Genomic DNA, 22,819 nt, shown 5'->3' with positions numbered 1-22,819 from the left:
GGATGAAGGGTCTCAGGTCTCATTCTTAGATCCTTGATCCATTTTGAGTTGAGTTTTGTTCAAGGTGAGAGATAGGGGTTTAATTTCATTTTACTGCGTATGGACTTCGAGTTTTGCCAATACCATTTGTTGAAAAGACTATCTTTTCTTCATTGTATGTTTTTCGCACCTTTGTCTAGTATGAGATAACTGTACTTGTGTGGGTTTGTCTCTGTGTCTTCTATTCTGTACTGTTGGTCTACCTGTCTATTTTGGTGCCCAATACCATGCCATTTTTGTTACTATTGCTCTATGGTAGAACTTAAGTTCTGATATTGTGATACCTCCTGCATCACTCTTCCTGCCCAGGATTGCTTTGGCTATTCTGGGTCTTTTGTTCTTCCATATGAATTTCATGATTGCTTTCTTTATTTCTGTGAGGAATGTCTTTGGGATTTTAATTTGAATTGTGTTAAATCTATATATCGCCTTTAGATGTATGGCCATATTACTTTTGCCTATCCAAGAACATGGGAGATCTTTCCATCTTCTGAGGTTTTCTTTAATTTCTTTATTTAGTGTTCTGTAGTTTTCATTGTAGAGGTATTTTACCTCTTTTGTTAGATTGATTCCCAAGTATTTTATTTTTTTGAGAATATTGTGAACGAGTTGTTTTTCTAATTTCACTTTGAGGGTTCATCACTTATAAATAGAAATGCATTAGATTTTTCTGTGTTGATTTTATAACCTGCTATTTTGCTGAATTCATTTAATAGGTCTAGAAGTTTTCTGGTGGAGGTTTTTGAATCCTCTAAATATAGAATCATGTCGTCCACAAATAGTGATAACTTGGGTTCTTCTTTTCCTATTCATATTCCTTTAATTTCTTTGATCTAATTGCTCTGGCTAGGGTTTCAAGGACGATGTTGAATAGAAGTGGTGAAAGACAGCCTCCCTACCTTGTTCCAGTTTTTAAAGGGAATGCTTTCAGTTTTTCTACATTAAGCATGATGTTGGCTGTGGGCTTAGCATAAATAGCCTTTATAGTGTTGAGATATGTTCCTACTATCCCTATGTTTTCTCGTATTTGAGCATGAAGGAGTGTTGTATTTTGTCAAATGCTTTCTCTGCATCTATTGAAATAGTCATATGATTCTTAACCTTAAGTCTATTGGTGTGATGAATTAAATATATTGATTTCCAGATGTTGAAACAACCTTGCATCTCTGAGATGAACTCCACTTGATCATGGTTCACTATCTTCTTAATACGTTTTTGTAAGTGATTTGCCAGAATTTTGTTTTGCATGTATGTTCATCAGAGATATTGGTCTAAAGTTTTCTTTCCTTGATGCATCTTTGTCTGGTTTTGGTATCAGAGTGATACTAGCTTCATAGAATGAAATTGAAGGGTTCCCTTTTTTTCTATTTCATGGAATACTTTGAGGAGTATTGGTTTTGTATAAGTTCTTCTTTGAAGGTCTTGTAAAACTCAGCTGAGAATCTGTCTAGTCCCAGGCTTTTCTTAGTTGATAGATTTTTGATGTTTTCTTCTATTTCATTGCTTGAAATCGATCTGTTTAAATTGTGTACATCCTCCTGGTTCAGTTTGGGAGGATCATATGTCTCTAGAAATATGTCTATGTCTTTGAGAATTTCTATTTTGTTGAAGTATAGATTTTCAAAGTAGCTTCTAATTATGTTATGTATTTCAACAGTGTCTGTCTTGATATTTCCTTTTTCATCATGAATTTTAATAATTTGAGTTTTATCTCTTCTATTTTTTAGTGTGGCTAAGGGTTTATCTATTTTGTTTACTTTTTCAAAGAACCAGCTTTTTGTTTTGTCAATTTTTTGAATTGTTTCAATTTCATTGATTTCAGCTCTGATTTTTAAATTATTTCCCATCTCCTATTACTTTTGGTGATGTTCTGTTCTTTTTTTAGGACTTTGAGATGTAATGTTAGGTCATTTAGTCATTGACTTTTATTCTTTTCTTGAATGCGCTCCATGCAATGAATTTTCCTTTTAATACTGCTTTCATATTGTCCCAGATATTTTGATATGTTGTGCCATCATTCTCATTTACCTCTAATAATTTTTTTTATCTCCTCCCTGATGTTTTCTATTATCCATGCTTCATTCAATAGCATATTATTTAGTCTCCAGGTGTTGGAGTAGTTTCTGGTTTTTATTTTATCATTGATTTCTAATTTCATTCCATTATGATCTGATAGAATACAGGGTAGTACCTATATTTTTGCGTTTACTAAGGGCTGCTTTGTGGCATAACATATGGTCTATTTTAGAGAAGGATCCTTGTGCTGCTGAGAAGAAAGTATATTTGCTTGTTGATGTATGGAATATTCTATATACGTCTGTTAAATCTAAATTATTGATTGTGTTAATGAATTCTGTGGTTTCTTTGTTTAGTTTTTCTTTGGAAGACCTATCCAGTAGTGACAGCAGTGTGTTAAAGTCACCCAGAATTATTGTGTTGTGGTCTGTTTGATTCCTGGAATTGAGAAGGTTTTTTTTGACATACATTGATGCACCGTTGTTTAGGGCATAAATATTTACAATCGTTATGTTGTCCTGATTTATGGTTCCCTTAAGCAGTATGAAATGTCCTTCTTTATCTCTTCTGACTAACTTTGGCTTGAAGTCCACTTTATCTGAAATAAGGATGGAAACCCCCGCTTTTTTACTGAGTCCATGTGCATAGTATGTTTTTTTTCCCATTCTTTCACCTTTAGTCTATGGATGTCTTTTTCTATGAGATGAGTCTCTTGAAGGCAGTGTATTGTTGGGTCTTTCTTTTTAATCCATTCAGCCAGCCTGTGTCTTTTGATTGATAAGTTTAGGCCATTAACGTTCAGGGTTATTATTGAGATATGATTTGTAGTCCCAGTCATTTGGACTTATTTTTGGTTTTAAACTTGACTTGGTTTCTCCTTTGATTGACTTTTCCTTTAGGGTAGTTCCTCCCTTTGCTGATGTACGTTGTTGGTTTTCATTTCCTGCTTACGGAATATTTTACTGAGCATATTCTGTAGCACAGGCTTTCTATTTGTAAATTCTTTTAACTTTTGTTTATCATGGAAGGATTTTATTTCACCTTCAAATCTAAAGGGTAGTTTTGCTGGGTTATAGGATTCTTGGTTGGCAACCATGTTCTTCCAGAGCTTGAAATATGTTGTTCCAGGCCCTTCTACCTTTTAGGTCTGCTCTGAGAAATCTGCTGATATCCATATTGTTTTCCCCATCTACGTAATCTGATGTTTTCCTTTCGCAGCCTTTAAAATTCCTTCTTTATTTTGTATGTTAGGCATTTTCATTATAATGTGCCTTGGTGTGGGTCTGTTGTGATTTTGTGCATTTGATATTCTGTAAGCCTCTTGTATTTGATTTTCCATTTCATTCTTCAGGTTTGGGAAATTTTCTGATATTATTTCATTGAATAGGTAGTTCATTCCTTTGGTTTGTATCTCTGTACCTTCCTCAATTCCAGTAATTCTTAAATTTGGTCTTTTCATGATGTCCCATAGTTCTTGGAGGTTCCTTTCATGATTTCTTACCATCATCTCTGTTTGGTCAACTTTATTTTCAAGATTAAATATTTTGTCTTCATTGTCTGAGGTTCTGTCTTCCAGGTGGTCTAATCTGTTGGTGATGCTTTCCATTGAGTTTCTTATTTGGTGTGTTGTTTCCCCCATTTCAAGGATTTTTTTTTTTTTTTTTTCCTTTTCCAGAATCTCTATCTCTTTGTTGAAATGATCTTTTGCTTCCTGCAGTTGCTCTTTCAATTGTTTATTGGAGTGATCACTTATTGTCTGCATTTGCTCTCTTATCTCATCCTTTGCTTCGCGAATCATTTTAATTATGTATATTCTGAACTCCTTTTCTGACATTTCTTTTACCACTCTGTCATTGGATTCTATTAATATAGAATCTTGGTTTTGTTTGGAACACTTTTTTTCCTTGTTTTTTCATGTCATTCAAGTATCTTCCCCTCCAGCAGTGCAGCTCTGGGATATTGCAGTTTCCTCCCTATAGACTTACACAATGACCCTGCAGGTTTCCAAAACCTCTTCTTTAAGGGAGAGATCAATATTAGCAGCACCCAATACACATAATATTCAGCCCTAAACCAAATAACCCCTATGAAGACCTTAACAATATTGTCATAAACAGAGAGGATGAGTTCTGTTATTATCTGCAGTTTAACAAATAGATTTGCAATGAGGTCTACAGTTTCTAATCAAGGATAAAGAGGATGGGCAGGGGTATAGCATGCAACTGTTAATGGGATAAGAAAAGAGTGTGTAGAAAAGTGTAGAAGTACTAGATTGTAGGAAGAGTGAAAGCAGAATCAAAAGAAGTTGGTTGTTAGCATGAGAAAAGGGAGAAAGAGACTCTGAGGAAACAGGTAAACAAAAGCAAAATAGGGAGAACAAGAAAAAGAAAGAAATAAAAACTTAAAATTTTTCAAAAAGGAGAGAAAAATAAAAAACAAATCTGAACTCTAACAGTTATGTACTATTCAAACCTCTCAGTCTTCAGCAGCCTCATGCATTAGAGGTACCTGACAATGAGCTTCCAGTCTTCAGCAAGCATCTCAGGATGGGATTCACCCCACCTATAAGGTGGCAACTTCCACTTCCATGGATAATCCGAGATGGCTGTACTGGCTTCCGAACATGTTGGCAAATGGGTAGCTGCAGCATGTGGCATGGGTGCCAAGTTAGTGTTGGGTGCGGTCAGTCGGGCTGAGGTGTCTGGAGGCAGGATACAGTCAGTCAGGTTGGGGATCCTGCAGGTCCTGGCTGTTGTCCCAAAATGGCAGTAGCCATGTGTAACCAAACCTGCAGGTACTGTGACAGTTAGTTAACTTCCAGGCAACTGCAGACAGCTGGCAATTTGCGGTGGTCTGCAGGTGATCTGCAGGCTACCAGTGGATCGGCAGGTGGACCTCAGGTGGTGGTGATGGCTAGCTGAAAGGCAGGCAACAGGCAGGCAAGAGACCTCTTCCCTCTTTCATGTGTCTGTCTCGCACATTTTTTTATGACTGTGGTTCATATTTACAGTGATGTGATTACTTCATGAATTGTCGTCTCCATTCTACTTTTAACTACTATTTAGTTAAGTATCTTACTTCTTGTTTCCCCCACCCCATACTGGTGACCTAACCCAAGGGCTCTCTGCAACTGAGACAGCTCCCCGCCCCTTTTTATTTTTATTTTGAAACAGTATCTCACAATGTTGCCAAGGCTGTCCTTGAACTCAAAATCCTTCTGCTTCGTTCTTCCAAGTTGCTGCAATTACAGGTGTGCGCCACCATGCCCAACTAGTACTTAGCTGGTCTTGCTTACCATTGAATGCTCAATTCCTAGGATAATGTGTGGCTTATATATGTAGTAAGGACCAGTAAATATTTGTGAAGTGAATAAATAAATGATATCTTGGGAACCAAGAAATATATTATGATGATATCAGGAATTTAGAAATGATTATTTATGGAGTTATTTGTGAGTTAAGTATTTGGCATATGACCACCTTAAAATGACTAATGGATACTTATTGCTAAGGAGCTCCTAACATATACCAGATAAAGAAGAAATCTCAGATTAAAAGAGCCACTTCCCACCTGAGAAGAGTGAGGATTTTATTGCATTCATCTTCTAGAACCTGGAGTAAATTTTTTCAACCTCCACCCTATTGACTTTTTGAGCCAGAAAATTCTTTTTTTGGGGGGTAGGGATGTTACCCTATATATTGTAGGACACTTAACAGTATCCCTACATCTATACACTAAATGCCAGAAGCAGCTTATTTGTGATAAAATGTCTGGAAACATTGCCAGATATCCCCTGGATGCACAGTCTCCCTTAGTTCAAAGCCATTTGATCTGGAGGCTAAATTTCCAGAGACATCATTGGTTACTACTTTTTTCTTGTGGGTGGAAAAAGAAAGGAACCATTTCTCTTAATCTCTTGAGAGAGCTCTTACAGAAAGACAATAACCTAAGTACTCTTAACACAAATAAATGTCCAGGTACTATGAAGAAGGTTAACAAGTTACCATCCAGATGTGTGTTGTCTAATTAATGCTGTTCTTTATGTTTATGTATAAAGTCAGTTCTTCATAAAGAGAAACCTAAGAATAATGCATTTCTATTATCTTTTAATTTGTTATTGGAGGAAATATTTTTAAAAAATAATAGAGTAAGAAACTGTAGCTACATAGTTTATACTATTATGTCATTAATATTTTGTTAGTATGTCATCACATTTGTATAATTTTGTTTAAATAAAATAGTAAAATATTTACAATGAAATTGATTTGTCTATAATTCCTCCATTCTGTTTAATCATTATATATACAGTTATCTGTAAACATAATAGGATGTTTTTAAATTTTATATAAGTTGTATAATACTGTACATAATTTTCCATAATATGCTTTTTTCAACATGGATCTTGAGATTTAAATATACATAGATTTATTGAACCCTAGTTTTTTTTAATTGGTTTGTATTGCATGAATACATCACATTTGAAAAAATCCATTTCTCTACAGATAGACATTCCTGAGACATAAGTAAATTGTTTGTTACCAATTTTTGCTATTACAGCCAACACTAAGGCTAATAGCCTCATACAGGCCTCCAGTTTTATACATAAATGTTTCTTTTTTTTTTTTAAATTAGTCATTCTAGTAATACTTAGTATTAGGGTTCATTTTAGCATAATTATACAAGCATGGAATATAATTTGCTGTAATTCAGTCCTGAGTACTTCCCCCTTTCCCTTCCCTTGACCCTTTGCCTATTCACTTTTCTCTACTGGTCTTTCTTTTGTTTAAAGGTTTTTTAAAATCAGTACCTTGCAAGTATACATAAAGGTGAGATTCACTGTGGTATATTCATATATGTACCTAGGAAAATTTGATTGGATTCATTCCACTGCTTTTCCCTTTTCCCATCCCTCCTCCTTCCCCTTCATCCCACTAACTCTGTTTCTACTTATCTGTCTTCTGTTTATGTGGAATTTCCTCTATGGTAAAATCACATGTTCTCAAAACTCTATCAGATTGCAGAGCTAAAACCTTGTGCATATCACAAGGTATGGTTCTTATTTTATTTATGCTTTGCTTTCAAGGCCTTGGTGTGAAATTTGTTAAAATATCTTGTGTGCCAATGGTTATTTATTAGTTTGATTGAGTTATTATAAAAGTAATTGATAGAGTATTAGTGAACAAACTGGGAATAATTCCTCAATAGTGAAAGATTTAAAAGACACAGAATACATGATTTGGTATAGTTTTAAAATTTGAATTTGGTTTGGGATATGTACCATTTTTTAATATGTAGGCAAATACAGTAGATAGTGGATTTGGTTCTTTTTAACTCACTATGTTATATAAGTACTGTTGCTTTTAAAATCCCTTAAATTATGTTAAGTAAATGATATTTTAATTATTGCCAATTATGAGGTTGTTCGCAACTGATCTTTCCCTTTTCTTTTTTCTACCACTTTTATATGCAACCAAATAATTTTGATTATTGCAGGTTGTCTGATGACTTTGCTAAATAAACCAGTAAAGTCTGGAAAACACAGAAGAACAACAACCCTTCAGTAGATTCAGTATACTTTTTCGCAAAGTGTTGACTGTATACACATTATCTCTTGTTCTTATTATTTTGCTTTAAGATGAGTTTGAATCTGCTTGTTACATTGATGAGAACATATAAGTTGATGATATTTTTCTATTTTCTTAGGACAAAACTGTATACCAAAGACATTATTCTGTATACCTTTATCTGTATTTTTTAAAATTTTACTTGGGAATAGATGCCTTTTTCTTTTGGATGAGGACCAACTAATGGTCTAATCAGAATGAAAATCAATAATTTTTCAGATTTCTAATTATAGCTCATTTGATTCTAGCATAGTCTAGAAGTTATCTAGAATGTGAAGTAGTTCCAAGTGCAACTAGTAAATTTACTGCCTGGTTTCTTCTAATATCTAGTAATCATTTGCTATGTATAGATATTCATTGAAGAATTACATCTGTTACAGCTTTCATTCACTTTATGTATTTTATTGATTCATTTTCTGCCTTATGGTGTTTTGTATTGTCTTTTTAAGAGGTGAATTTAAATTGCCTTCTAAATCTGGTTTTATATTTTCAATGAAAAGGATTTCTTAAATACGTAAACATTACTTGATCAGAGAAGGACATAACATGATATAAACACGTGCTCAGTGGCTTTCTTTGTGTTACAGCACTGAAAAGAGGCGCAGGGAGCAAGAAAATAAGTATCTAGAAGAACTAGCTGAGTTACTGTCTGCCAATATCAGTGACATTGACAGCTTGAGTGTGAAACCAGACAAATGCAAGATTTTGAAGAAGACAGTCGATCAGATTCAGCTAATGAAGAGAATGGAACAAGGTAAAAACTAAAATGGCTAAGTCCTTAGTTTTTAAGACATTTATAATAAGTGATTCTACTCTCTAATTATTAAGAAACTGACCTTTGTGATTTTATTAAAGAAATGTTTCTGTTTAGAAGCTATTTATTTTATTGAGTCTGAGTGCTTTCTTGTTATAACATAATGGTTTACTGAGTTAACTTGAAATCTAGTTGCCTGGGGAGGTTATATGACCCAGTACCACAGCAGATTGAGATAGAAGATGCAAGTCAAGTATGTGATCTGAGGCCACAGTGACTTCATAAAGGGAAACCAGCCTGCCTGAGGAAGTTTGCCTCTGCCTGAACCCTGAGAGTGGGGCACAGAGGTGAGGGACAGTCTCTGAAAAAACTCCAACTTACTATTGAGGTTCATATTCAAACCCGTACTTTCTGGAAACCACACACCACTAAACCCCTGGGTTGCCTACGAGCCACAAAGGCAAAGCACTTTGAAGGAACACTCCCACACCTAGCCCCATGAAAGTGCCACAGACAAGTGCTTCTGAGAGTGATTTTACACTGAAAATTTATACAACATACAAGCAAATAATCTATGGTGAGTACAAGCACAAATAACAAATAGGATAGTGAACCCCAGATTAGTAGCAACAGAGTGATTAGACTATGGACAGAAAACTTACGGTGATTAGTTCTGTGATATAAAGATTTAAAGATTTTAGAAGCTAAAAGCAGTCTGCTGACAACTGCATTAGCAAACAGAGAAACTGTACTGGAAGCCTGCAGACCTCCAGCCTGGCTCACACACTCCTCAACTGACGGTGGTGGGATTCTTCTGGGTACACTGAGCAGTTCAGGGAAAAGAAATAGGGGTTGGTTCTCAAATGAAAAAAGTAGCTTCTTAACTTGGCCCCACCCCTCACCCATTTTCCAGTCAGCATTTTAGAATTTCACCCTTTAACATGAACAAAACCTCATATATTTTAGGAAAACCTATAATGTAAAAGAACAAACCAAGCAAACAAACAGATAGAAAAAGGAAACTCAAAGGAAACAGAATGCAGGAAGCAGAAGAAATCTTAACAGCCCCTCAGAGGCACAGTAAGACGTTTTACCCATGAAAAAGAATAACATTTGGAACTTAAAAACAGGGTATCTGGAAAAATCCTTTCCTCTCTACCATGTTTCTCCTCTTTGCCTCCTTAGACCATCTGCCCAACCACCCAGACACACTCACCCCGAGGTATTTAAACTCGCTCTTCTGTCTGAAATCTTCTTTCCGAGATATCCACATGGCTTACTCCCTCACTTCTTTCATGTCTTGGCTCAAATACATCTTAGTGAAATTGCTCCCAACTACCCTATTTAAAATTAAGGAAAAGTTGTACATCTTTGTACCTTTAGTCCTCTAAATTTTTCTTGATTTATTTTCCCCACAGTTCTTTTTATGTCTGACATATAATTTGATGAAATCCCTCAGAAAGTAAAATGAACAGATAAGGAATGGAAAGCAAGAGAAAAGATAAGAAATTTATAGGATTGGTTCAAAAGGTGTAACATAATGATTAATCTCAGAGAAAAAGAACAGACTAGATAGAGGTGAAGAAATGATGAGGATTGTTTTCCTTAGCAAGAAAAGTGAAGCAGGAGGCATCACAATATGAGACCTTAAACTATACTACAGAGCTGTAGTAACAAAAATGGCATGGTATTGGCACCAAAATAGACAGGTAGACCAATGATACAGAATAGAAGACACAGAGACAAACCCACATAAATACAGTTATCACATACTAGACAAAGGTGCCAAAAACATACATTGTAGAAAAGATAGCCTATTCAACAAATGATGTTGAAAACTGGAAATCCGTATGCAGCAAAATGAAATTAAATCCCTTTCTTTCACCCTGCACAAAAATCAACTGAAACTGGATCAAGGGCCTAGGAATTAGGCCAGAGACCCTGCGCCTAATAGAAGAAAAAGTAGACCTAAATCTTCATCAGGTCCTAAGTCGACATCATGTTGACTGAGGACCTGACTTCCTTCACGAGACTCCTAAAGCGCAAGAAATAAAATCTAGAATCAATAAATGGGATGGATTCAAACTAAAAAGCTTCTTCTCAGCAAAGGAAACAATCAGCACTGTGAACAGAGAACCTACAGAGTGGGAGAACATCTTTACCACATGGACATCAGATTGAGCTCTAATCTCCACGATATATAAAGAACTCAAAAAACCAAAAAAACCAAATAACCCAATCAAAATTGGGCTAAGAAAATGAACAGACACTTCAGAGAAGAAGAAATAATCGATCAACAAATATATGAAAAAATGTTCAACATCTCTAGTAATTAAGAGAAATGCAAATCAAAACTAAGATTTCATCTCATTCCAGTCAGAATGGCAATTATCAAAAATACAAGCAGCAATAAGTATTGGCAAGGATGTGGGGTAAAAGATACACTCATACATTGCTGATGAAACTACATTTGTGCAACCACTATGGAAAGCAGTATGGAGATTCCTTAGGAAACGTGGAATGGAACCACCATTTGATCCAGCTCTCCTACTCCTTGGTCTATACCCAAAGTTAAAATCAGCATACTACAGTGATGCAACCACATCAATGTTTGTAGCAGCTCAGTTCAAAAGTAGCTAAACTGTGGAACGAACCTAGATGCCCTTCAGTAGATGAATGGGTAAAGAAACTGTGGTATATATACACAAGGAAATATTACTCAGCCTTAAAGGAGAATGAAATTATGGCATTTACAGGTAAATGGATGGAACTGGAGAATATCATGTTAAGTGAAATAAGCCAGTCCCAAAAATACTAAAGGCCAAATGTTTTCTCTGATATGCGGATGCTGATTCATGATGGTGGGGCTGGAGTGGGGGTGGGGGCAAGGGAAGAATGGAGAAACTTTAGATTGGGCAGAGGGGAATGAGGGGAGGGGAGGGGATATGGGAATGGAAAGATGGTGGAATGAGTTGGACATTATTACCCTATACACATGTAAGATTACCTGAATGGTGTGACTGCATCACATAGAACCAGAGAAATGAAAAGTTGTGCTCCATTCATGTACAATAAATCGAAATGCTTTCTGCTCTCATGTCTAACTAATTAGAACTAATTGAAAAATGATAAGAGGATTTTTAAAAAATTTTCTATAACTCAAAGGATATGTTTCTAGATTGAAACCACTTGTGTAATACCCAGCACAAATTAATGAAAAAACTCACATTGATATACAATTTAGTGATATTTTAGAGCACCAGGAAGAGAAAAAAATAGAGAAGAAAAAACAGGTCTTAAACACACTAGATTCTTTGGAAGGGGTTCTAAATAACTTTGAAAACTAGGTTTATTTGACCTAAATTCTGTATTCATCCAAATTTTTATAAGTGGAAAATAGATATTTTCAGACATCTAGCCTCAAAAACGTTATCGCCTAATGTACCTTTTTCGGAAATTTCTATCAAAACAGGTAGTAAAGAAACAAAGCTTAGGATCTTAACCCAGAGAAGCTGTGAAATCTTATTGCTGAAGAAAACTAAAGGAGATCCAAGATTACAGTTGTGCCACACCCTAAAAAATATCCAGCTGCAGTGGAGCAGGTGGATAGAAGACTCTAAGAGGAATATTCCATGGGAAAAAAAAAGGAAGACATAGGAATTCCTGATAACTGACAAATTAAGATAAATTTTTAAACTTGGGAAGATAATTTAAGGATGATTTAAACTATACTGAAATTTGAAACTACATACAACATAAAAGAAATGTAAATGCTAACATATACCTTGGCTTACTTATATTTATTTAGCCACAGTAACACAGATACTAAGTATTGATTGCTATAAGAATTGTTTTAACTACACACATTGAGAGGAGGGGAAATGTGTTATAGCAGGTTGATGTAAGTTAAATTCTTACCTTTCATGATTGTTGTCAATAGAGTATGTCTATCAAGGGCACAAACATGAGCTGAGTACAGCAAATAAGCTTGTTATTGAGAAGTACAGAGTACATTAAATAGAATATCATCCAGGCTACTGTAGGAAGATACCCAAAATGCAGTGGCTTTAATAAGACAATCTGAGTAGGTATCAAGGATTCACACTCCTTCTGTTGTTTTTGCTCTGCCGTTCCTAGGGCATTGCCAGTATCCATGTGGTGAACAAGGCTCACCTGCCCATGTCCCAGCTGATAAGAATTCCAAGGTCTGCCTCTTTTATGTTACACACAAGACTGAGAAATTGTACATTGCTTCTGTTCATGTACCTTAGGTCAGAAACTAGTCATAGTGATTCCTATCTTAGGTTTTCTCTAAAATTTTAAATGTTTTGCCTTTCATATACTCTGATTTATTCAACATTAATTTGATGGTTTTTGAATTTTAGAACTTACCTTTACAGAAATGAACTCTTTTTGGATGTGTGATTTTTAAAGTTTCTTTATTGCAGAAAAATCAACAACTGATGATGATGTACAGAAATCAGATATCTCATCGAGTAGTCAAGGAGTAATAGAAAAAGAATCCTTGGGACCTCTTCTTTTGGAGGTAAATGTCCTCATTGACCCAGAAATTAAAATATTCATTCTTGCCAGTTTGGTTTTTTCTTCATCTTCTTTTATATCTCACATCCAATTAATAAATCGTGAAACACAGTCACATTTTTAATAACTTTTTATAATGACTTTATTATGAACCATATGATAGTTGCTACTATTTCAGAGTTAAATGTGAATAATGAACATGAGAAATTTTCATACAGTTGTTTCAGGTTGTCAGACAAAACCTACTACATGACTTTGCCTTTTATTTCTGGGATAGTTAGAACTAGCTGGGAAAATAAAACATTAGCATTGTTTAGCTAGCTAGTGCTATCTAAATATACTATAGAATTTCACTTTTAAGTGAAGGTTGCCTCACTTTATTGGAGTTGATATTGTCATGGAAGGTTTTCTGAATAAAATTTTTTAAATGCTTATGTAAACATTCTAAGAGAATTAATATCAAACTCTGTAAAGTGAAAATTTTTAAACTTCAATGACCTTGTAATTATTTTGTAATTTTCACACTGTCTCTCCTGATTTACACCTTCTGTATTTTCAGCAATTAAATTTTGCTTCCAGGCAGGCTCATCACTTTAAATGCTTTCTCTCATACATGAATGTTTAGAAACACATGTAAAAAAAATTCTCAAAATTCAGTTCTTGCTTTTCCAGCCCCAGAATATATTGTATTCACGTTGCTTCTCTCTTCATTCTAGAGCTGGCATCCAAATTTGTCCTCCTTGCCTTTACTTCTCCCCGTACTCCATTCCTGTACTTCAAGCAGGTGGCTTTCCTCTTAGCAACTTCCTCCTCAAACGTCTAAATTCTCCATTTCTCATCCACATTATAAATGCGTTTTGTTACTTTAGATTTGATTTTAATTATTTTTATTAGGGAACAGCACCCAATTTTGTAAAATATAAAAGACATTTGCCATTAAAACTGGTATGGAAACTACTGTGAGCAATTCATACCTGTGAATCAGAGGGGCAGGGAAAGATACTACATGTAATTGAGGCTGATTTGTAAAATTACGTTTTTTCTACAACATGTCAGATTGATTGCATGACACATGACTGCACCTTAGAAAACAGTGTTTTAATAGTGTAGTACAAATGTTAATGGTAGACTCTAGGTGATGGATATACACATATTCACTACAAATTCTTTCAACTTTGCTATATTTTGAAATTTTTAATTTAAGATGGAGGAGACTAGATGGAAAAAAAAAAAAAAAAAATCCCACTTCCACCCTCATCTCTGCTCCTGTTCACCACTTGCCACATCCTACTATTCAGTTGCAACTGGGCCTCTTCTAGAAATCTGACCCGACCTTTCCTAGCACGTCTTGCTACTACTCTGCAGAAATTGTAAACTTGTCTTTTTACCCCTTCTCGTTTTTCTGAGGGAATTATGTATCTTAGCCTAAGTTATTAAACTGGTCCAGAACTTTATATCTCCTTTCAACTAATTAAATCATATATATCTTCATATATTGTCATTTGAGACACTGAAGAAGTATTAGGTATGCAGGTCCTCGAGAGTTCCTGTCGGGAAACAATGATCATTTGGATCTTAGTCTTTCCACACAGTCCTCAGTAAACAGATTAACAAGGAGTGCAAATCGAATATCCATAACTGAATAAAGCACAACTGGAAACAGAATGGTACTACTTTAATTTATTAAAATTTTTTTGTTATTTCTGTATCAGAAAAGTTCAAATACTTTTTCAAGTCAGCAGACAATGATAGGAAAACATTCACTTAAAACTAACTATAAGAAGACAAAACAAGTATAGTAGACTCAAAGAAGAAAAAGCAGGTGGGGGAGTGTGGGAGGAAAAAGGGGAAATCATGAACTGAAATTGATTTCTGTGCATGAGTATGTAGGGATGAACCCAACTACTATGTATAACCTTAAAGCTCTAATTAGGGGGGAAAAAAAAAAAACAAAGAATTTTTTTCAGCTAGTGCAGTGATTACCCTAAAAATCACTATGAATCAAAGGAAAACTAACATACATGAATTAAATGTTGTTAGATGAGCATTTTCAAATACAAAAAAGCACATCAAATTAGAAATTTGAAAATAGTATAGAAATTTATGTTGTTGACCTCAAGAAGTTAGTGATATTTTTATTTATGAGCTATAGATATGTGAAATAGAAACTTTAGAATTACTGAATTTTTTAGACTTCAAAGTTGCTTTCATTGACAACTAATCTTTTCTATCCCATCTTTATATCCCCCAACTTTATTCCTATTGACTTAAACTTTATGGAGTCTAATTCAGAGCAGATAGCACAGGAAGTGGTAGAATAATTGCCAAGAGATTTTCTATTACATTTTTCAGGCTGCAGTCTAGAGCTGCACTGTTTAACATGATAGCCAATAGCCACACATGGATATTTATATTTAAGTTAAAAGAATTAAAAATGCAATGCCCAAGTCTCATCATCCACATTTGAAGTGTTCTGTTATCTACTTGTATGCAGTGACTCCTCTATTGGGAAACTGAAATACAGAGATTTCCATTACTGTAGAAAGTTCATTTGCACAGCTTGTGCAGATGGAATGTCTCCACTCCTGAAAAGTGACCTAGTGTCCACCATAGTTTATTCCTCTTTTTACTTTAAACATAAAATAAAGGCAGCATGAGTTAAGAAGGAAAGAATTAGAGGAAATTTCACAACTGAAGAAAGAGTTGTGTTAGAATTCATTTATTCAACAGATCTTTGATGAACACCTACTGCATGTAAATCTACTAAATGGTTTCATGATCCCATCGTGGACTTGTTATTAAAATTAAATTGTTATTAAAATTAAAATTGACAATTTATTAGCAGTTTTTTTAAGCTCATTTCTACTGTTGTTTCCCGCTAAATTCTTCTGCCTCCTTCCTACTCAAAATTTACCATTATTTACCCCAACCCTTCTTATATCTCATTCCCACCAAGGAAAATTCTGTTTCAGTTAATGAGGTCTCCCTGTACTTTGCATATACATTCAAGCTTCTTAGCCTTTTGTAACACCATTCTTTACATTTCTGTGTGGCTTTGGACACCTGGCCACCTACTCCCTCTTCCTTGAAATATCCCATGACCTCTGGCTATTCCTTACCCTCTTTTTCAGATTTTTCCTTCTTCAACTTCCTCATAAATGTTCTTATCCCTCAGGATTCTAACCTTGGCTCTTTTCCTTTTGTTGTTCTGTGCATATTTCCTAGGAAGTTTTACCTAAGTCTGTATCTATGTCTGTGAAGCATATTTGTGTGTGTGTGTGTGTGTGTGTACATGTGCATCTATGAATGTGTGTAATATCAGTTCTCTGGTTTCAGACAGACACCAGTTTTGACTAAATTACCCAAATGCGAGTTTATGGGAGTGGTTGGAAACAGGATGAAACAAAAGCATCCTGAGGAGGCTAGAAAGAACCATCCAGGTGGTGTCCTGCTGCTAGAATGAACCCAGGCCAATAGTTCAGTCTTTTAATAATTCTCTTCAAGGTTCACACTTGGGGAGGAATTCTCTCAATAGTCTGATTCAAAGAATCACACGAGACTTTATTTAATGGGGAAGAAGTAATTCCCTGTGGAAATCAGAGTATTCTTTGAAAGGGTAAAAGATTGTATTTTGAAATGAATAAAGAAGAAACCCAAATGATGATTTTGTGTATCTTTGAATGGAAGAGTCTGTGTTTAACCCAGATCTCTCTTTTTTGGGCGGGTAGAGGGGGCATGTAACAGGAATTGGACTCAGGGGCACTTGACCACTGAGCCACATCCCCAGGCCTGTTTTATATTTTATTTAGAGGCAAGGTCTCACTGAATTGCTTAGCACCTCTTTTTTGCCGAGGCTGTCTTTGAACTCGTGATTCTCCTGCCTCAGCCTCCTGAGCTGCTGGGATTATAGGCATGCACCATCACTCCCAGCTTATATCTCTTTTCTGTCTCATTATTGTATCCTGCTGCCATTTGTACATCTCCAGTTGTCTGTTCTGCAGTCATTTCAAATATAACATTTCTAAACATAAATTTATAATCCTCCTTTATTTCCTATCTTAAGAAGGGCAAGGATAGAAGATTATGTTTTTCCCCTTTCTAAGGAATAGGCACTTTTCAACAGAGCCCTGAAGTCATTAATGAAAGGGTTGCTCCAAATAATGAAGTCTTTTATGAAGGAGTTGCTCCCACACCTGCCAGAGGCCATCGAATGCTATTTGTTCTGCCCCCTGTCAGGTTCTCTTCTGTCACTTCCACTGCAATTGCCTCAGTGGAGGCACTTATTTGAACAAATGACATGATAGCATTGTACCTGGTCTTCTTTGGATCTGCACACCACACCTACTGCTAGTGGATCTTTGTAAAAGCAGATCGTGTCACTCATTGTCTGAGGGATAACGCCCATTGCCTTCAGTATAAATTCCTTACTTTTTGCTTTGTCTTGAAGCTTAAAACAAAACTCTTTTCTCTTAAATGTAACATAAAAGAACACTTTTTAAAAATTCTCTGAACTGTTTGCTCTGTCTTCAATGTCCTTTCCTTCCCTGGTCCACCTGCATTGCTCCTCTGTCCTTCAGGCCTCAGATCAGGTGTAATGTCACTTCCTTCAAGAAACTTCATCCAAGGGATGTTTATTTCTTCCCTGGTGTGGGAGCCTGACTCTGTTTTTTAACTTTTGTGAATTCCTTTCTTGTACTTATACCTGCGTGTAGTTATCTTTTTTCCTCTCAGAGACTACCAGGATATTGACAATTAGGTGTTTTATTCCCAGAATTTTAACCAGTGACTAACTCTTAAGTGATAGTCTTATTTAAAGTCAGGCCTCTGTGAAAATCCTTGGCCATTGTGAGCCCTGCTATGAGATACAAGCTGTTTCTCTTTAAAGGGCAACATCCTAAGCAGAGGGAAAAGCTCTCAGATTGATTTTGTTGTACTCAGTGGACAGGCATTTGTTACCTTTTCTGTGTGCAGCACAATGTAAGACTAGCTATCAGGAGATGGAGGAACGGGAAGATTCCTCCCCAAGAGCACAAATGGAAATTCATTATATGTACAACATGAGGGAAACTTTTAAAACAGGAACAAGTAATAGCTGATTACATTAATCAGACATACTTTTAGAAAGTTCAGATCTTTACATACTCATAGGAATAGTTTCAAACAGTATTCCCTAAAATGTTACCAATCTCTGGGGTGAGATTTTGGCAGATCTACTATTTGCTTCATTTTCATATTTAAAAATTTTATTTAAATATATATTACATTTAAAATTAAAAAAATTGAGGAAGTTATATTTACATGGATTCAGTTATTATCCAATAATATATATATATATATATATATATTTTTTTTTTTTTTTTTTTTTTTTTTTTTTGGGTGCTGGGGATCGAACCCAGGGCCTTGTGCTTACAAGGCAAGCACTCTACCGACTGAGCTATCTCACCAGCACCCCCCCCCAGAATATTTTGAAAGAATTTTTAGATATACTTAAAAAATGTGTATTTTAATTATTTCTATTTTCATATAAATTGCAATGCAAACAAGTATCTATTGATCACCAACTATGAAACTTATAGCCAAAAACATTAGTTGGATATGATGGTGCTTTCCTAACTAGTTTATAGAAGATGTGTCTAGTATTGAGGTTTACAGATTACTGATCATTATGAATTAAATTTATTATGAATTAAATGAGAAATAGTCATAGCAGTTAGGTGGAATAAAAATAACTATTTTTTTCTTGCTGAAGAAAATATTGATGCTTTTAATAAGAAGATGGAATTGTGCTTCATTGCTTTTTAACATCTTGATCATATGCTTTACAATGAGTAATTTGGAGATGTAGTTCCAAATTCAGCTTATTTAATATTTGGTTTGAATGATTTAAACAATAATCTCATGCATTCATCTATTGATGAACTCTTAGGCTGATGCTGTCTTGGCTCTTGTGAATACTGCTACAGTAAGCATGAGTGTACTGGTATCTCTTCAAGATGCTGATTTTATTTCCCACGGATGTCAGCCCAGGGATGGAAGTGCTGGTTATCTGATAGTTCTATTTTTAATTTTTGAGAATCCTTCAGACTGTTTTCCATAATAGTTGTACCAATCTACATCCCAAAGGGTACAAGGGTTCCCTTTTCTCCACATCCTCATCTATATTTGTTATCATTTGTCATTAATAATTGCCATTTTAGGAAGTGTGAGGTGGTTTCTCATAATGATTGTAATTCACATTTCAACCTTAGCTTTCTGTCAGCAGATGAATGAATAAGGTATATATTGATAATCAAATGCTATTAAGGCTTTAAGGGGAAAAAAAAGGAAGTCTAGTTGGGACAAAACAGATGAACCTGGAAAACACTATACTAAGTGAAATAAGCCAGTCACAGAAGGACAGGTACCACATGATCAAAGAAGGCAAACTCATAGAAGTAGAGAGTAGAACAGTGGTCACTAGAGGTTGGGAGATAGGGACTGGATGGAGACTGGGTATGTTGTTCAAAGGATAAAAAATTTCATGTGCTTAGTATTCTCAAGGCACTGGGTTCAACCCCGGTCCCAGCCAGTACCAAAAAAAAAAAATCAGGTAGACAGGAGGAATAAGACCTATTGTACACCATTGTGTTGACAGTCATTGCAATCATTATATCCTTAAAATTGCTGAGGGAGTAGATTTTAAGTGTTTTCATCACCAAGAAGATAAGTATGTAAAGTAATGCACATGCTAATGAGTTTGATTTAGCCATTCCATAATGTATACATATTTCAAAACATTGTACCATAAATATATAATTGTCAATAAAAGATTAATAATCTTAACTGAAAAAAATACCTCAGAAAAATAAGGTAGTTTCAAATGGAAAAGTATTACATTGAAGCATATACTAAATCACAATATTCATTTTAAAATCCTATCCACTCATTATAGAGAGGTTTTTATTGACATTCCGTCTTCCTTGATCTCAGAGAGTGATTCTTCTAAATTAATGAGACCAAGTTATGTTTTCAATTTTTAAAAAATGAGTTCAAGTCCATTGAAACTCTGATTGGAAAGTTTTTCAACAGGTCAAAGGTTCAAAGATTTTACACTGAGGAGATACATTCTATGTGCCTTTTACGTCATTTTCAGCAACAAAATCATAACTTTGGTAACATTTCTAAACTTCCATTTTCACATGCTGTCTCTGTAGCATAATTTTTTTTTGAAAAGCACTTTACTTTTCACTTATGGTTAGAGTATCATCTTAATCATGTTTATTTTTAGGGAAATACTTGCTAGGTAGCATATTATCATCAACCACTTAAAAGGTCACATTTAGGAAATTATTTTGGGGGGTTGGGTACTAGGGATTGAATTCAGGGTCACTCAACCACTGAGCTACGATCCCCAGCCCTATTTTATATTTTATTTAGAGACAGGGTCTCACTGAGTTGCTTAGCACCTTGCCATTGCTGAGGCTGGCTTTGAAATCAAGATCCTTCTGTCTCAGCCTCCTGAGCTGCTGGGATTACAGGCGTGGGTCATTGACCCAGCTGAAACTTGTCTTTTTTAAAAAGAAAAATGAGTATACCTCAGTATTGTTAGGCAACTGTTTTTAAGTATTTTGCCACAAATAACAATAGACTCCTGTGTAATACAAAGGATTTTAATGGTCATTTTCCATCCAAAATTTGGTAAATGTTTCTGTTCTTTAAAGATTATTATTGCTTATACATTCCGTAGCAAGTAAGCTGCAACATGTTGCAAATAAATGGGAAGATTCCACATAAGTAAAGTACCCTTGTCGACCTCAGGATTCCAGGGTTGTGGCCATCTGGACTGAGTGAGGCACCAGTGTTTTTGTATGTTTAGTAAGCTTGATTTCTTCTGTGTGTATTAGATAACAATACAAGTAGAGGTTCTAGCTTTTCCCCTGTACCCCCTGGTCATAATATGCCTGTTGGGGCACTTATGTCTCTTTTGGAGAGCCCTGGCTTCATCTCAGTGCTTAGAAGGCCCTTGGGTTTTAGCTCCTGTCCATTCTGCTGACTCTTCCTGTCACAGGCTTGCATTGTGCCATCTACTGCAGCAGCTCCACACTGCTTATGCCTTCCCTTTCTGTGCCACGCTCTCCCCTGTCTATAGTGTCCTTCCCTCAGTCCTCTTCCCCTCCCCACTGCCTTTTGTAAGTTGGGTAGTGCTCTGTAAGGAACTTTCATTGCAAATTAGGTATCCTTCTATGTGCTCATAGAATATTTTGTGTGTATCACGGCTACTTCATTTTTCACTGATGTTATGTTTAATGCTTCTGTCTCTCTCTGTACCACGACCGCTGAGGGCAGAGAACAGGTATTCACTAACACAGTTTAGAAATTTTTATGACTGAATGAATGGGATAATCACTTCACATCTACTATCTTAAAATTTCTTTCTTTTTGGGGAGGGTTTCTGTTTTTGAGGTAAGGTCTAAGATGCCCAGGCTGATCTCAAACTCATGATCTTCCTGCTTAGCCTCCCAAGTAGCTGGGATTATAGACTTGTGCCACCCAATTTGTCTTATAAATTTACTTCTAGGGAAGAAAGTTGACTTATTCTACTTGTAACATTCATGTCTACTTGAAACATTAGCATACAGTCTGTTTAAAAATCCTGGCCCCTTGATAGAGGGGAAACCCTATAGGAAAAAAAAATTATGTTTATTTTTAGGGAAATATCTGCTAGGTAGCATACTATCATCAATAACTTACTGTAGAAAAGGCTACACTTGGGAAACTAGGCTTTTCTAAAAAGAAAAATGAGTAGACCTCAATATTGTTAGGCAGCTGTTTTAAGTATTTTGCCACGAACAATAACAGACTCCTGTGTAATACAAGGGATATCTTCAGCAGTTCCCCTTTTTAACTTGACACATATAGAGAGAGAAATATATCTCTCTCTATATGTGTCAATATATATATTTACTTCTGTTATCTTTTAACCTCCCTGTCTCTTAATTCTTTTTTTTTTTTCCCCCCTTTTTTTGGCTTTGCAGGCTTTGGATGGATTTTTCTTTGTTGTGAACTGTGAAGGGAGAATTGTATTTGTGTCAGAGAATGTGACCAGCTACTTGGGTTACAATCAGGAGGAATTAATGAATACCAGCGTCTACAGCATACTGCACGTGGGAGATCATGCAGAATTTGTCAAGAATCTGCTACCAAAATCACTAGGTAGAAAGAAATTCATTTTTAAAGAGTACTAACTCTTCATGGCTTCTTCCTTCATAATATATATGATAATATGTGATTATTATTAAATCTATAACAATATTACATATACACTTATAGTATAAAATAGTATGTATTCAAAATATTGTAATATGGTTTCAGCTTTGGATATGTTGAATAGCTGATAAGAGAGCATGCATTGTCTTCTATTATTATTGTCTTTGTTCTTGTGATCTTGGACAGTAGTGGGAGGCAGAGCAGTTAGTTGCCTTCCCACAAGAAAATTCACTTTGTTTTTAGTTTTGATTATGTCCAAGAAGGGACATATGGCCCTTTCTCACTATCCTGCTTAAAGAAAAAGAAGAGGGGGGAGGGATATATTGCCATATTATATATCTGTTAAAATTAACATTTTCAGATGTAAGTGCTTTCAACTTAGCAGTACCAGGAGTGATTGAATGGCTTGTCCACTGCCAAGGACTCCAGCTGAGAGTTTGGATGGGATTGGTTTCCAGTTGGTGTTCCATTCATTAAACTGTGAATTTGGGGCAGGGCTGTATCCTTAGGAGTTAAGTGACTCTTACTGAATCTCAGAAGGCATGGATGGAGGAACAGCAGCCATTTGTTTACTTCTTAGCATTTCAGGTTCCTACTA

The 22,819-nt window shown here is 35.5% G+C and overlaps 1 protein-coding gene across 6 annotated transcripts in view; it reads left to right on the top strand.

The window, feature by feature from the left end:
* The window catches only part of NCOA1 (nuclear receptor coactivator 1), a 240,545-nt gene that overhangs the window by 143,126 nt on the left and 74,600 nt on the right, over nt 1–22,819 (top strand). For all 6 annotated transcript variants that reach the window (XM_079109622.1, XM_079109619.1, XM_079109621.1 and 3 more), the window contains exons 4-6: nt 8,267–8,433; nt 12,882–12,979; nt 21,990–22,167. In XM_079109622.1, the coding sequence (XP_078965748.1) occupies nt 8,267–8,433; nt 12,882–12,979; nt 21,990–22,167 (443 nt within the window). The remainder of the gene's footprint in view (nt 1–8,266; nt 8,434–12,881; nt 12,980–21,989; nt 22,168–22,819) is intronic.

The sequence above is a fragment of the Sciurus vulgaris genome (genome assembly GCF_902686455.1).
Source record: "Sciurus vulgaris genome assembly, chromosome: 14".
Classification (NCBI taxonomy): Eukaryota; Metazoa; Chordata; class Mammalia; order Rodentia; family Sciuridae; genus Sciurus; species Sciurus vulgaris.
Note: the sequence above shows the minus strand (reverse complement) of the source record. Positions and strands in the feature narration are given on the sequence as shown.